This window comes from Pteropus medius, unplaced genomic scaffold, assembly GCF_902729225.1.
Source record: "Pteropus medius unplaced genomic scaffold, Ma_sr-lr_union100, whole genome shotgun sequence".
In the NCBI taxonomy this organism is placed as follows: Eukaryota; Metazoa; Chordata; class Mammalia; order Chiroptera; family Pteropodidae; genus Pteropus; species Pteropus medius.
In genome coordinates this window covers 6,414,026-6,427,244 of record NW_024342467.1, presented here as the reverse complement: position 1 = coordinate 6,427,244, position 13,219 = coordinate 6,414,026, and the positions used below count along the sequence as shown (strand labels likewise).

At 36.9% G+C, this 13,219-nt stretch overlaps 1 protein-coding gene and 2 pseudogenes across 1 annotated transcript in view; 1 reads left to right on the top strand and 2 right to left on the bottom strand.

The window, feature by feature from the left end:
* Positions 1-13,219, bottom strand: part of BZW2 (basic leucine zipper and W2 domains 2) — a 58,749-nt gene that overhangs the window by 5,791 nt on the left and 39,739 nt on the right. Inside the window, exons 7-10 of the mRNA XM_039862446.1 lie at positions 10,221-10,330; positions 5,590-5,760; positions 3,315-3,461; positions 2,104-2,242 (exon numbers count right to left, since the gene is read on the bottom strand). Coding sequence (XP_039718380.1) covers positions 2,104-2,242; positions 3,315-3,461; positions 5,590-5,760; positions 10,221-10,330 — 567 coding nt within the window. The remainder of the gene's footprint in view (positions 1-2,103; positions 2,243-3,314; positions 3,462-5,589; positions 5,761-10,220; positions 10,331-13,219) is intronic.
* LOC120602597 (uncharacterized) lies at positions 4,849-4,962 on the top strand (annotated as a pseudogene).
* Positions 6,119-6,237, bottom strand: LOC120602627 (uncharacterized; annotated as a pseudogene).

Genomic DNA, 13,219 nt, shown 5'->3' with positions numbered 1-13,219 from the left:
AGAATTTTAATAGTTTATATATGGGGAAGAGAGACTGTTTTGCGACTGACTATTCTGTGACCACTCTCTGTCCTGTGAGGTGGACCCCGGTGAGAATGGAGATTGCTTACCACCAACCTCTCTCAGGGACTGTTGTAATCAAAGTTCATCCTGACAAAAAAGCATCCTTCGATATGCTGATTCCTGGAGCAGGCCACTGTCCTGACCTGGTCAAGCATGTAATTTACCATATGTGGTCATGTTCGCGTACTAGTACCTGGGTGTATGCCTCGCTCCCCTCCACATATAACTCTTTGGTGCCTGCCAAGTGGCACAGAGTATACCCACTTCACCTTACAGCCACCTAAGACATGACTCCTGTGGAAGTCTCCCTTAATAAATCCTTAGTTGCCAGACTAGAGTTGCCCATCACTTTTTTTTGGTCTCTCTCTGCCTTCTGCTTTAAGGAGGCAGATTTTCAGTCTTGGAGTTTTCCCCTGGGTCTGTGTGTACTAACACTATGCAAGCTAGATGCCATTACTGATAGAAAGTTGTTTGTTAATTCTTTGTGAATTAAATACAATAACGAAATGAGGTATTTCTTCAGATGTGGCTCAAACAACTGTGTCTCAGTTAAAGAAAAAATTTGGTAAGAGACACTGGTTGGGTTAGGAATTAAATGACAAGAAAGGAAAGTGTGTGCCTAGGCCACTAGTTTATAATCAGTTTGCTTCTCTGTAGTGGAAACTATCGACTACCCACAAAGCAAATGTGAAACCTAGCCCACAGGTCTCTCTACCAGTTTGCAAATGGAGCCACCACGGGCAGCGTGGACAGAATGGCCACCAGTGGGAGGGCCCTGCGGCTCTTTCTTGGCAGCTGGGTACCATAGGTGGGTCCACAATACGACCTGCAGGTTTGGTTCTGAAAAGTCACCTTGGGCATCAGTGAAGCCCTAGTTTTAGGGCATTGCTATCTCATGACAATGTCCAAGAGGACCTATTCGGATCTGGCCAGAGAAAAACACCAATTACTGAATTTCAAATAGGACTTGGCAATCATTGCATCCTCCTACTGATATAAAAATTGTGCCAGATAACTTGGTGCTGTGAAAGTAAAAAAATATCACCCAAACTTGTGGGCAAGATGTATGCAACTGAAGAATCTGGATGGCTGATTAAAACTCTTTGTAAATGCTATTAAACATTTTTTAAAAATGGCTATTGATGAATAACGTAAAAGTTTTATACTTCATTGCCAAATTATCACTCAATAGAAACAAATTTAAGAACACATCAAAAGGAAAAGAAAGATTTGGCTGGTATTAATTTATACTTTTGTTTTTCTGATATTATGCCATTTAAGATTGTAGTAACTTCTAATAAGCATTTTATAATATTCAAAATATATAATATCTGAAGTGTTCCTTTTTCTTTCATAAAACTATATAAACTCAGACCAAAGAATTGTCCAGGATCATTTTTTATATGCTGTAGATATAGAGATTGAGATCAATTAAAACCCTAATAGCATTCATTTATCAAAGGCAGTGCCAGTTGTCATGGCAACCTCATCTTTATAAATACAATAAAAAGGCAGTAAATGTGAAAATCTCAAAATAGCCAATTCCTTGGAAAATAAGAGAACAGCTGGAACAAATAACTAAAATACAAAGTTAAAAAGGCTAATTATTTCAATAATTTTAAAGTCAGCTTTATGGCACCCAAAAAGGTCTGAACATAACTTTCTGTAGCATTTTGATAATCACTGTTAATAGCGCTAATCCTTATAATTCAAAAACAGACCTAATTACTTTATGTAATTACATTCTTTTTCTGCCCTCCCTGACCAAATAATAACCAGTTCATCACCAGTCTTCTAGGAAGTTCCACCAACAGGAAGTGCCCAGGGGCCTAACTGGTGCCTGAGGCCCAGCGAACATGGCATTTGCATCTTCTTTCTATACAGGATATAGAAAGATGATTTCTTCCACCACTCACTGCCTCACTGAAACTTGCAAAGAATAGCATGAACCCCATGTTGCCCTCTGCCTCACCCCCTGCTCTGCCCCTCAAAGTGTTGTAACAAAACATAGCAACAGAGGCGGAAGCACATGGACGGTACCTTTGTAAAAGAGAACCACGATCTTCTGAAAGGCTTTCATGAAATGGATGTTGTCGTAACAGTATTCCTGAACCTTCTGGAGAAGGATCAGCTCTGACTGGCCTTGGGAGCTGAACACAGCCAGCAGGGGAGCGTATTGCTAGAAGAGAAGCGGGGAGCAAAACTGTTAACTTTCCTGGGAGGTCCAGGGCTGACAAAACATGTGTCGCAAACAGTAACTTGGAGAGTTGCTTAGAAAACTTTCACTTTGGATTGCCTTCTCATTCTATTGTGTTCGATCAAAATGAATTTTTTATCTCGGCATTTACCAGATTTCTCTCAGTGTACCACTAAAAAGAGACCAAATATGAAATTCTGACTGCAGTAACGATAACTGGTATGCTGCTATGTCTGTGTATTGGATGCTGTGAAAATGAGATGAAGAGCGAGGTTCTCCTCCCGCAGACGTCCAGACCCCATCTCAGGTCATCTGTACGGTTTTGTTCATGTTGTTCCCTTTGCCCGATGTCTTTACCTTCCAGTCACTGACATACAGCCATTGTTTTCTCTAACCTACTCAGGTCAACACTTACCCACCCCAAGACCCTTTCCTGATCAGCTTAACCTGCATAGTTTGTTTACTCACTGTTTTGTTTTCATCAACACCGAGAGTTACCTTTAATTTATATTTTAACCTAGTTTATACTAGGTAGTCTTTGACTTTATAATTCAAGTGTAAACCCTAGGGCAGGATCCAAGTCTTCCACTTGTCTTAATATAGTATTATAGGGAGAACACAATGATTAGAAGCAAAAACATATATATCTGTGCATAAAAATATACAATTTACACAATCAGTTAATTTCTTCCACCACTCAGATACTTTTCAAATTCTAATGTCAAATTGTAGTTTACTTAAACAAAAATATTCACTAAAAATTTCCGTCACATAGAACAGACAGAAAACCAATAGTTAGATGATATTTCTCTTCAACTTTAAATACCAAATATATGATTACTCTGTAAATTTTCTGTTTTTAGTAAGAACTTACCATTAGATGTTTCATAGGCTCTTATATTGGAAACATTTCAGGTAGTGGCAAATTTGAAAAAAAAAAAGGAAATATATGTCTGGCCTGAGTCTGGACAGATCGTGGTTGGAGCCCACATGTCACATGTTAAGAGCTGCAGTTGGCCTGCAGCCAGGATCGGTCCCTATTGAGACTCTGTACCTTCAGGTGCTTAAGGGCCTGCTCTGCCACGAGTTCCTCCTTCTTGTTCCATTCAACAGCATTCATGATACAGGTCCACAGAAGTCCAATCACTGCTGTTTCCGGAAGGTCATTCCTCTTCATTTCTTCTTTCACATAGAGCACCACCTAAATTTCATGGAAAAAAAGGGGTCAGAAAATAACAGGCAAATGGGGCGTTCCCCTCTCAGCGTCCTGCTTAATGAAAAGTTTGGGGCAGATAAGTATTCTACTCATTCCCTCTCTTTCTGGTACTTATTCTCAGATTAATAGAGGGATGAAAAACACAATGATTTTTTTTCACAAAGCAGGTTTATTTTTGGTCCAAAAAATAAAAGGCTTAGCTCTGGCCAGGAGCTCCTGGATAATAGGAAATAAGAGAGAATCTTTGTCTCTTAGGATTTATTCTTTCCCATTAAGGAACCTCTGTGGATCCAGCAGAGTAGGGTTTACTTGAACCAGTTTATGTTCTTAGGGTTTAAAAAAGGCACAGAGCTGTCAATTTTTATCTGGGACCCTCAACTTTAAACCTCTTGAAAGATAATGTCTTGGGTTTATATAAGTCCATTCTTCATGATTCATCCTTTAATTATTACTTTTGATGATCTTCATGCCCCATCTCAGTGAAAATTTGTAAATAAATCGTAAAGTGCAAAGGCAATTTTTATATAACACATCAATGCTGCAACATTCAGCAGGTTATTTCCCCCTTAGAATTATGCTTACATATGCAAATTTACTCTCAAATCTCATAGTCTGGAATATAGGTTTGCCTAATTTAATCATGTATCAAGCTTGTTTGGAAAAATCTTTTTCCTTTTGAAATAAAATCACAAATATATCTCAAGTATACTACTTTGTGAGTAGGACAGCTTTCTTTCCCTACCTTTCCTTTTTTAGTGAAAATATATTGCTTTCTTTCTTGCTGACTAACCTAGGTTTCAGAGGTGTCAGCGGGCTCTGAGAACACAGGAACTGGAAAGTCCCAGTCCCAGGGCTGGCTAGGGGATGCTGCAAAGAAAGGTGACATTGCTGCAAATAAAATCACCATAATGTTCTTCTGGTTTTGCTTTTTTTCCCCATGGAAAATCACATTCAGGTTCTTGCTTTGGGACACATTATTGAATACATTACTGATCTTAATGTCATTAGACCTAGGACTATTTAGTGTTCCAACACCTCCATCTGTTGGATAGTTAAGTCTGGACTTCTCCAGTCTTGAGCCACATGAGATGCTTTGCAGGACTTAGAGCATGTGGGGTGGTGAGGGTTAGGGACTCAGGATTAAGCGGCAAAAGGAAAGGACTCTTTTCACTTAATTTTTGGATTAGCATGTAAAAGTGTTTTAAGTTCAAATAGGAAGTTTTCTCCAGGCATGAATTTTTTAAAAAACAGTCATAGCCATATGAACTATCGCTATATAAAGTATATTTATAAATAGCTATATAAAAATGTAGTATTTACCTAATGGGGCTACATAGCTATTGTGAGTCAGATCAAACAAGCCACTGGTCCTGTCTACGGCCATGCCACCCTGAACAATCCCGATCCTGTCTGATCTTGGAAGCTAAGCAGGGCCTGGTTAGTACTTGGATGGGAGACCACCTAGGAAGACCAGGTGCTGTAGGCGTAAAAAATAAAAAATAAGGGACTGTAAGCTGACAAGGTCCTTGCAATCTGTGAGGTCAACCAAGGGTTGCCTGGCCTTAAAAACCAAACTAAATCAAACCAAACCAAACCAAACCAAACAAAACAAAAAACAAGCCACTGGTCCAGCTGATCTTTTCCCATGCTATGAATTCACAATCACCAACCTTTTTTTAATCTTCAAATTAAAAAAAGAAATAAACATACATAGTCATACCTAGTGACACAAAATACCCAGTGTTGATTTCAAATACAACAAAATGCTAAACATGTTATATCATCTGCAGCAAAATAGAAAAATTACCATTTAATGAGGTATACTGATAGTGGTTGGTAAGTCTACTTGACAGAAGAAATATTTTGATAATCATGGCAGCCTTGTAAAATAGGTTATTTGTGTGGAAATAATCATTAATTTCTGAAAGATTCTAGAGGATTCTGAATCAGTACTTTGAAATCGAACTAATTTAAATGGTATGGGCAAGCGCATAAGGCTCATAGCAATAAACAAAGGGAGGTCTACTTAAGGAAGGCAAAGTTTGTGCTACACAACCTATGTTATTTCTCCCATTACTGTGTTTTGCAGTGATGTCAGCCCGTGGTGTCTCACCTCCTTGATCGGGCATTCCTGAGAAAGACGCTCCTGGAGCTCCTTCTGCAGTTCCTTCCTGGTGCCCAGGGACTGCTGGACTCGCAGGAAATCAGAAAGCTCCTTTAGTCCTGCGTCTGTGAAGTATTTAGCAAAATGATCCACACTCTGTCTGTTAACTGGAAAGAGTTCCTGAGAGAGAAAAGAAAGACTGTTATACGACAAGTTATTCAAATTTCAGCGAGTGTAAAGGATACAATTTTACTATTAAAATAGCACTTAGAATATCTCGCATTTACAAGAAAAGAATAAGGATTGATTTTCAAAAGAATAAATCTCGAGTATATTTCTCGAGCATTTGCTAAGCAACTTCTAAAACTAGACAGCTTTATAAAGAGAAAAAAATTCTAAGCAAATTAGGTAAACTAGATTCACTCATTTTATTTATTTAAATAAACATCTTTTTTTTTTTTTTAAGGTGAGGCCCTTGGTTGACCTCACAGATTGCAAGGACTTTGTCAGCTTACAATCTTTTATTTTTTATTTTTTACGCCTAACGCACCTGTTCTTCCTGGGTGGTCTCCCATTCAAGTACTGACCAGGCCCGACCTTGCTTAGCTTCTGAGATCAGACGGGATCGGGCTTGTTCAGGGTAGCATGGCTGTAGACTAGATTCACTCATTTTAAGCCATTACTTACTTTTACTTTAACAAAGTATAGCAGGTGTAAATACAGAACTAAATTTGCTAAATTAAATGCAAACTAAGATGATAACTTTGAATGATATTTGGAGTGTTTTAAACTGACAAGAAAAAACTGAAATTAGATAATCACGTTGTTTCCTTAACTATGAGTTAACTAAGTTTTAATAATGCTGAAGTGATTTGAAATAATAGTAGAGAAACAATATTGACTATTGTCATCTCAAGGACCTCTATTTACAGTCTGAGAAAATGTTTTCTAAAATACTAGCTTGGGAGCTGAAGAGAATTTTGTTATCTCTGTTAATGATGGTGGCTCTCAATTAAGTTCATGGCAAGATCTAAATCCTCTACCAATGCTTTAGTTCACTGCATAATTTTGTTGGAAATTTTAAAAAGAGCAATACACCATGGCTACTCATATTTTTACCTCATTTCCATTTTACCTTACACAGCTTGGCAGAGTCTAAGTAACACTTAGTCATGTTCTAATCCTGTGTGACTTCGACAGCCAACTAAGGAATTAAAACAATTTTCAAAGCTCTCACATTTTTTTAAATTGTTGCAGTCTAAAAAATAGATCTAAACCTTTATATTGGCTAGATTTGCATATATGTGTATATATATGTGTGTGTATATATATATATACATACATATATAGTCAATGGTCAATGGCTTTGTGGCTCCAATAAAAATCTCAGTGGAAAGAGTTGGCTTTGTCGCCATGTATAGGGACATAGCCAGATGGCTTTTAAGTCATGACTCAATTTTTGATATTCTTATATCCTCATCCCATAATTTCCCTTGTTGAGTCATGAGTTTCAAAATGTCAGAACAGAGCTGGTGGGAGCAGTATCGAACACACATTTATGTTCAAGCAAACATCTCACACCACACTAAAATTCTGTCACCGACATTTGTGCTAACATTCAAGAAGTCTTTCGAATTTAGGAGGCGGGGAATCAATTTAGTTTTGAGTTTCTTCTATAAATCAAGATGTGGTGGGCCCTTTGCTCATAATTGTGTAATGTAGAAATTCGTATAAATGATTAAATCTCAGCAAGGTTAAGCAGCCTGACCCAAACTGTGCAGCCAGGATAGAGCTATGTGATCTCAAAGTCAATACTTATTCCATTACTCTGCGCTGGCATTTAATATTGTGTTTAGAAAGACTGACTGCAAAATTGGATCTAAAATTATGTTCAGAGCAATATATCATCAAACACATTACTCATGGTTTATTTATGAACTGCATCCAAAGTCCTCATGAATGTTACATAACACACTGAATTATCGTTCAGACTAAACTGAGGCGAAGTTTGTCTAAATCATATCACGACATTTACTGGTTTGGAACATGGTTTGCATATGTCAGAAAAACTCCAGCCTGGTACAGACCTCTACTAATTCACCCCTAGATTAAGGTCTCCCTGCTTTTGCCCTTGTTTGTGTCTATATTCTCAATGCAACAGCCAGAGTGATCCCGTTAGGACTCTAAATCACATAAGCACAATTCTGCAGAGCCAAAAGCCCATCTTACTCAGAATAAAAGTCAAAGTTCCTAGATGACAGGGACCTTGCTACTTCCCTGAGCTCATCTCCTATATTGTAGCTCTTACCAAATACTCTCCTCTGCAGTCCCCAACATGCTAGGCCTCAAGACCTTCGCATATTCTGTTCTCTGTGCCTAGAATACTCTTCTTGGAGATATCTATATAGCTTGCTTCCCCACCTCCTTCAAGTCTTGGTGTAAAATTCACCTTATCAGCAAGGTCTTTACTACCAAAATTAGCTCTTCCCTGTTTATTTTTTTCCTCAGAGCATTTTCACTTTTTATTATATTACATATTTGAATTGTTTGGTTTATTGCCTGCTTCCCAGCAATAGAATGCAAGCCCCATGAAGGCTGGGGTTGATCTGTCTGATTCCTTCACTGTTCCCAGCTCTAGAAAATTTTCTGGCCACTAATCTGACCATCGTTCCCTTCTCTGGTGATTGGAGAATGATGTTTCACATCTCCTCTTTTCTCTGAGTGGCTATAGATTCTTTTTTCTTCTATATCATTAAAGTGGACAATTGCCAAACTTGGAGAGTATGCTATTTTCCTAAAACGTACTAGCATAGACCCAAAGAGAATTTTACCGTATGTGTTAATGAAACAAAAGTTTTCTCCTCGACAGTGGAATTGACTCTCTAGTTCCTCATTCACTTGCTGAGTCAGCACATTTCAAGCAGGCGTGGTCCTTGTGGATAGATGATTACCCTGTCCTCATGGAGCTTACAGTGTTTCTACTATATACAGCAACCTATGCTTCTTTTACCCCAAATATATGTAAACATAGAAACCTAGAAAGAAATGCTAAATGATACGTGTTTATCGAAAAGGAAATACATAAGAAAAAATTTTTATGAAGCAATCAAATTAAGTTAATCAAGCTCTGCCTATTGGTATCTTTAAGGAATCATTCTTTAAGAAATACTGCAGTCTTTTGTGGCAAGTTGTAATAGACTGTATCTTTATTCTCGATCATTCCCCTCTCTCCTTTATAGAGTATTAAGAGAAGCCTCTTCCTGCACGGGGACAGAAAATTTCCCACCCCAGGCCAGGCTTCTCAGTGACTTCTTTTAGCCAACAGAAAGTGAGCTTGTAATGCACTGGAGGGGTTCACTTCAGTCTCCTGTGTTCCTGTCCTCTGCCATGAGAGGATACAATGGCCCAGATGGGGGCTGCTCCTTCAGTGTGGGTCCCAGAATAAAAAGGCATATAGATCTCAGAGGAGCCTAGCCAAGAATAAGCTATCTACAGACTCAGGGACAAAAATATGTTCCTTCACATGAACTTCCACCTTGCTCAACATCTTATTAACTTGTCTCTGATGGCTTTCCTTCTATGGAAGGGATCCACTTAAGTCACTAGGGAGTAGGTTTCCACGAGGACAGAACTTTTCTATCCTGTTCTCTACTCGCTCCACAGCTTCTAGGACTACGCCTGGCACAAAGTAAGCACTCAGAGGTACATGTTGAATGAAAATTATTACCAGTGGCAGAAATTAACTAGAATCTAGAATTCTTAATTTCTCTCCTTTATCACATTCTAAAGACTGTTAGAGACACAAATAGGGCTATTTTAAGGTAAACTTCAAGAGACAAAGAAATTTTAAGTCATTGCATGTTGGAACACACTGGAAGAGAAAACCAAATAAGAGACTAGGTAAAGAGAAGATGGCAGAGGTATCTTTTAATTTTAGACTTTGTCCTGAAATTGTAAAAACAATTTCACTTGGAGAAATCGCTGTCATCTGCATAGCTGTTCCTTCTAGCAGGAAGAAATTAGAAGAAGCAGATAGAAATTATGAGGACAATATGTTTTTCTTGATTTTCTTTTAAAAATACAAAGATAGAGAAAAAAATATAATCGAGCAATTGTGATAATGGATAATAGTGATAACTTCAAATTAATTACAATGAACTTGTTTGCTTTCTTAAATAGTTCATTTTTTCCAAGGAATCTTGGTATAAACAAGGAATCCTGTTTAAATTTTTATTTTGTTAACAAAATAACATGTATTTGAGATAAGTGTCATCCAGCTATGATCCAAGATATCCCAAATATCTAATTAGGTGGGATCGATGTGACTTTACCACATGTAAACTTCAAATGTCTATAGTTACTAGTTAAAAAAGAAAGTGTTAATTCTGGTAAATGTCAACATTGTCGACAAACTTCCAAATTTGAAAGTTTCTGTATTCCATATGACTATCATTCCATTTATTTATACAAGAAAGATTAAAATAGAATGTTTCTATCCGCCAAAAATATAGAAATAAGAGGAACAATGCTCCACTCCAACACAGACCCAAGCATTTTAGTCACATAATATACTGCAGGCATTGACTAAGCCATGACAGAAGCATGAAGCACACAATCCCCTTTGTCCAGATGACACTTACAAGCAGCCTCTTGTCTAAGTTGGCTTTTCTCAAAGAAGAGGTAACAGAGTTGGCATCTTTTTCTGCCATCCATGCTTTAAAAAGCTTGACAGCAAATGAGGCTGCAATGCCTGTTGAGAAAAAAGAAAGAGGGAGAGAGAGAGACAGAGTGAGAGGGAGTTTTGTTCCTTTTATAAGTAAAAGCACTTGTGATGATGCACAAGGTCACATTTCCCACCAGGATTCCTGAGATTAAATAACTCGAAGACTTGATTTGGTACAAAGGAAAAATGGATAGGTCTCTAGGCACTGTGATATGCATTTCTCAAAAGAAAAAATTTTCATCTTCGAATACTTTCAAAAGGTGACAATAGTTTGCAAAGTTGGACTTCTTAATTCCAATCCAGTATAATTGTAAATTTATTTATTTTTACCTTGGTCAAAACCAGATTTAAAGCCAAGATTTTCTAGTGTTTTTGCCTCGATTTCATCCTGTGGTTCACCAATATTTCAGGTCTATAAGAGAGTTCCTGAGGTACAACAAATACATCATGAGACATAAAGATGAAATGTCAACATGTCAACTAACTTGCTGATAAATGATGCCAGTAAAAGAACATTAACAGTGGCAGATATAAATAAAGCTATAGATGAGTACAGAAGCATTTAAAAGTATTCATGAGGTTAGTTATAAAAATATCAATGCTATTTCAAGTTGAATTTTTTTCTGGGTGTTTTTTAAAGAGATTTTTTAAAATAGCTATGTTAATTAGGAAACCTCTCAATTACATATCCATATTTACACAAGGATTTCTTTCCAAATATAAATAATCAGATAACTAGTAGACAGCTCTTCTGTGAACACTTCAAACTCTAAATTAATGTTCCACTTACTTAATGAAGAGTTAAGGAGTTGTTGAAATATTAACACTGATTTTTCTGAACTGAAGGCTTCCCTGTTGTTAGTGGCCCGAGCAGTGTCTATTCCCATTCCTAAGAGAATTCCTATTTTGCTCAGGCCAGGTACTTTTTAATTAGTCTAAGTCTTGGCACCACCTCCTTTTACAATGATTAGTGACCTCAGCTTAAGCTCATCTGCCCATGGCATCCCACTGGCAACTACTCCCGGACTGGAACTGGTCCTGTGGCCAATTTCAGCCAATTAGCTGAAGGCGAGATAAATGATCCTATATATCCTATATCTACTGAACCTGAATGAGGAAGCCTGTGCCAGAACCGCACCAGCTGACCTCTTTTTATGACCAGGGACATCGTTCCTGGAGTGAAATTAATGTTGTGAATGGTAATGGGGAAAACACGAAGGAAAATACCTGCATCCTGAATGATATTGCCATTCACATTTGAAGTCCACCCTTTTATATTTAATGTTACATAAGAAATAAGCATTCTTATATACTAATTTGAGTCTTGTCTGCCAATTAATGTGCAGGCAAACAGACTGTTATATCATTTATACAGACATCAACTTTCCCCAATTTTTCTTCATTTGAATAGCAGAGGAACTACATAAAATTTTTGGCTATGATATAAAAATGTGTTGTAAGCTGAAGAATTTTATGTTATTCATTCACTTGCTGTCATGGATTTAACAGTACCATTAGTTCTTCAAGTCAATATAAAATTTAATATTAATTTATGTAATTAGATAACATTAAAAATAACAAATGTTATAATCTGTATTGTAAGAGAAAGTATGCTTGAAACTACGAGTCAAAATCTAGGCTTGAACCTATTATTTCACATTAAAAGTGGATCTCGGCGGAGAGGTTTGACGAATTTCTTTGTACTGGAGATTCTATTGAGTGGGATGACTCCATCTATCTCCCTTAGCTATTTGTTGGGCAGGAGGTTGGGGAAAAGGTGTAATATCTTAATCGTTTCCTATTTAGGAAGCAAGCGTTTAATCCTTTAGTTTTTAAAGATGGTGGAGTATAAAGAAAAACCATAATGACAGGCAGTATGTCACTTCCATAGCAAAAATATTTTTCTTCTTCCAAATCTCCCCAACGTTTTACTATAAACATTTTCAAACATATGCAAAAGTTGAACAAATTGAAAAGTAAAACTCATATATTTAACATCTAGATTCCACAGCTGTTATTTTGCTATATTTGCTTTATCACATGTCTGTCTATCTAACCATATAATTTAATTTTTTGATACATTTCAAAAGAAGTTTTATATTTCACTTAGGTTTTTAATACAACCAGAAAGGCAATTATTTTGTTATGAAAGCTAAAATAATCTGATGTAATTAATAATTACTGTTTATATTTTACCTTGTTTTTCTAGTGTGAAGTGGCTAATAACATAAATAAGACCTGTGAAGTATCATGAATTCTCTTCAGGAAACTACTTTAAAATGTTATAATATTAACAAAACATTATTAGCAATTACAGAGTCTTAATTGTCATAAATCTGAGCTATTTTAAGCTGGAAACTATAATCTCTAAATAACATCACTTGACTCTGAATTTACAATTCTTTTTCTCAGAAAACTATAATCCTTTTCACTGTAGGCATGAATGAGGCTGAGATTTCATGTTTATAGGAGAAAAACTTTAAGTTCTAAGAAGAAACAGATGTTTTCACAAAAGCTCTTTTATTTTTAAGCAGAAAATAACTCTTTGTTTTGTGTTTTATTATAACTTGAATATCATTATCGTTATCCTCCTACAAGAGCCCACTTTTGTTTCATTCTAATCTATAACCAAGTAATTATATGTATGCCTATCAAACTCTTATTGCTTTAAAATTGAAGCAGAACTCTGATGCACCCATCTGGACTTTTAAAACGAACATAAATGTCTTGAAAATGTGTTCGAAATGAACATTTGAGCACAAGATTCGAGAGGTAACAGTTTAGAAGAATGACCCTAACCGGGGAAATGAAAAACAGTTTGGGGGAGGGGGCTGGGGACGTGTAGGGGCATTTTTGGTTGTCAAACTAAACAGAGGCGGCCACGCAGGCTGGCATTTTGCATTTGAGGGCAAAAAG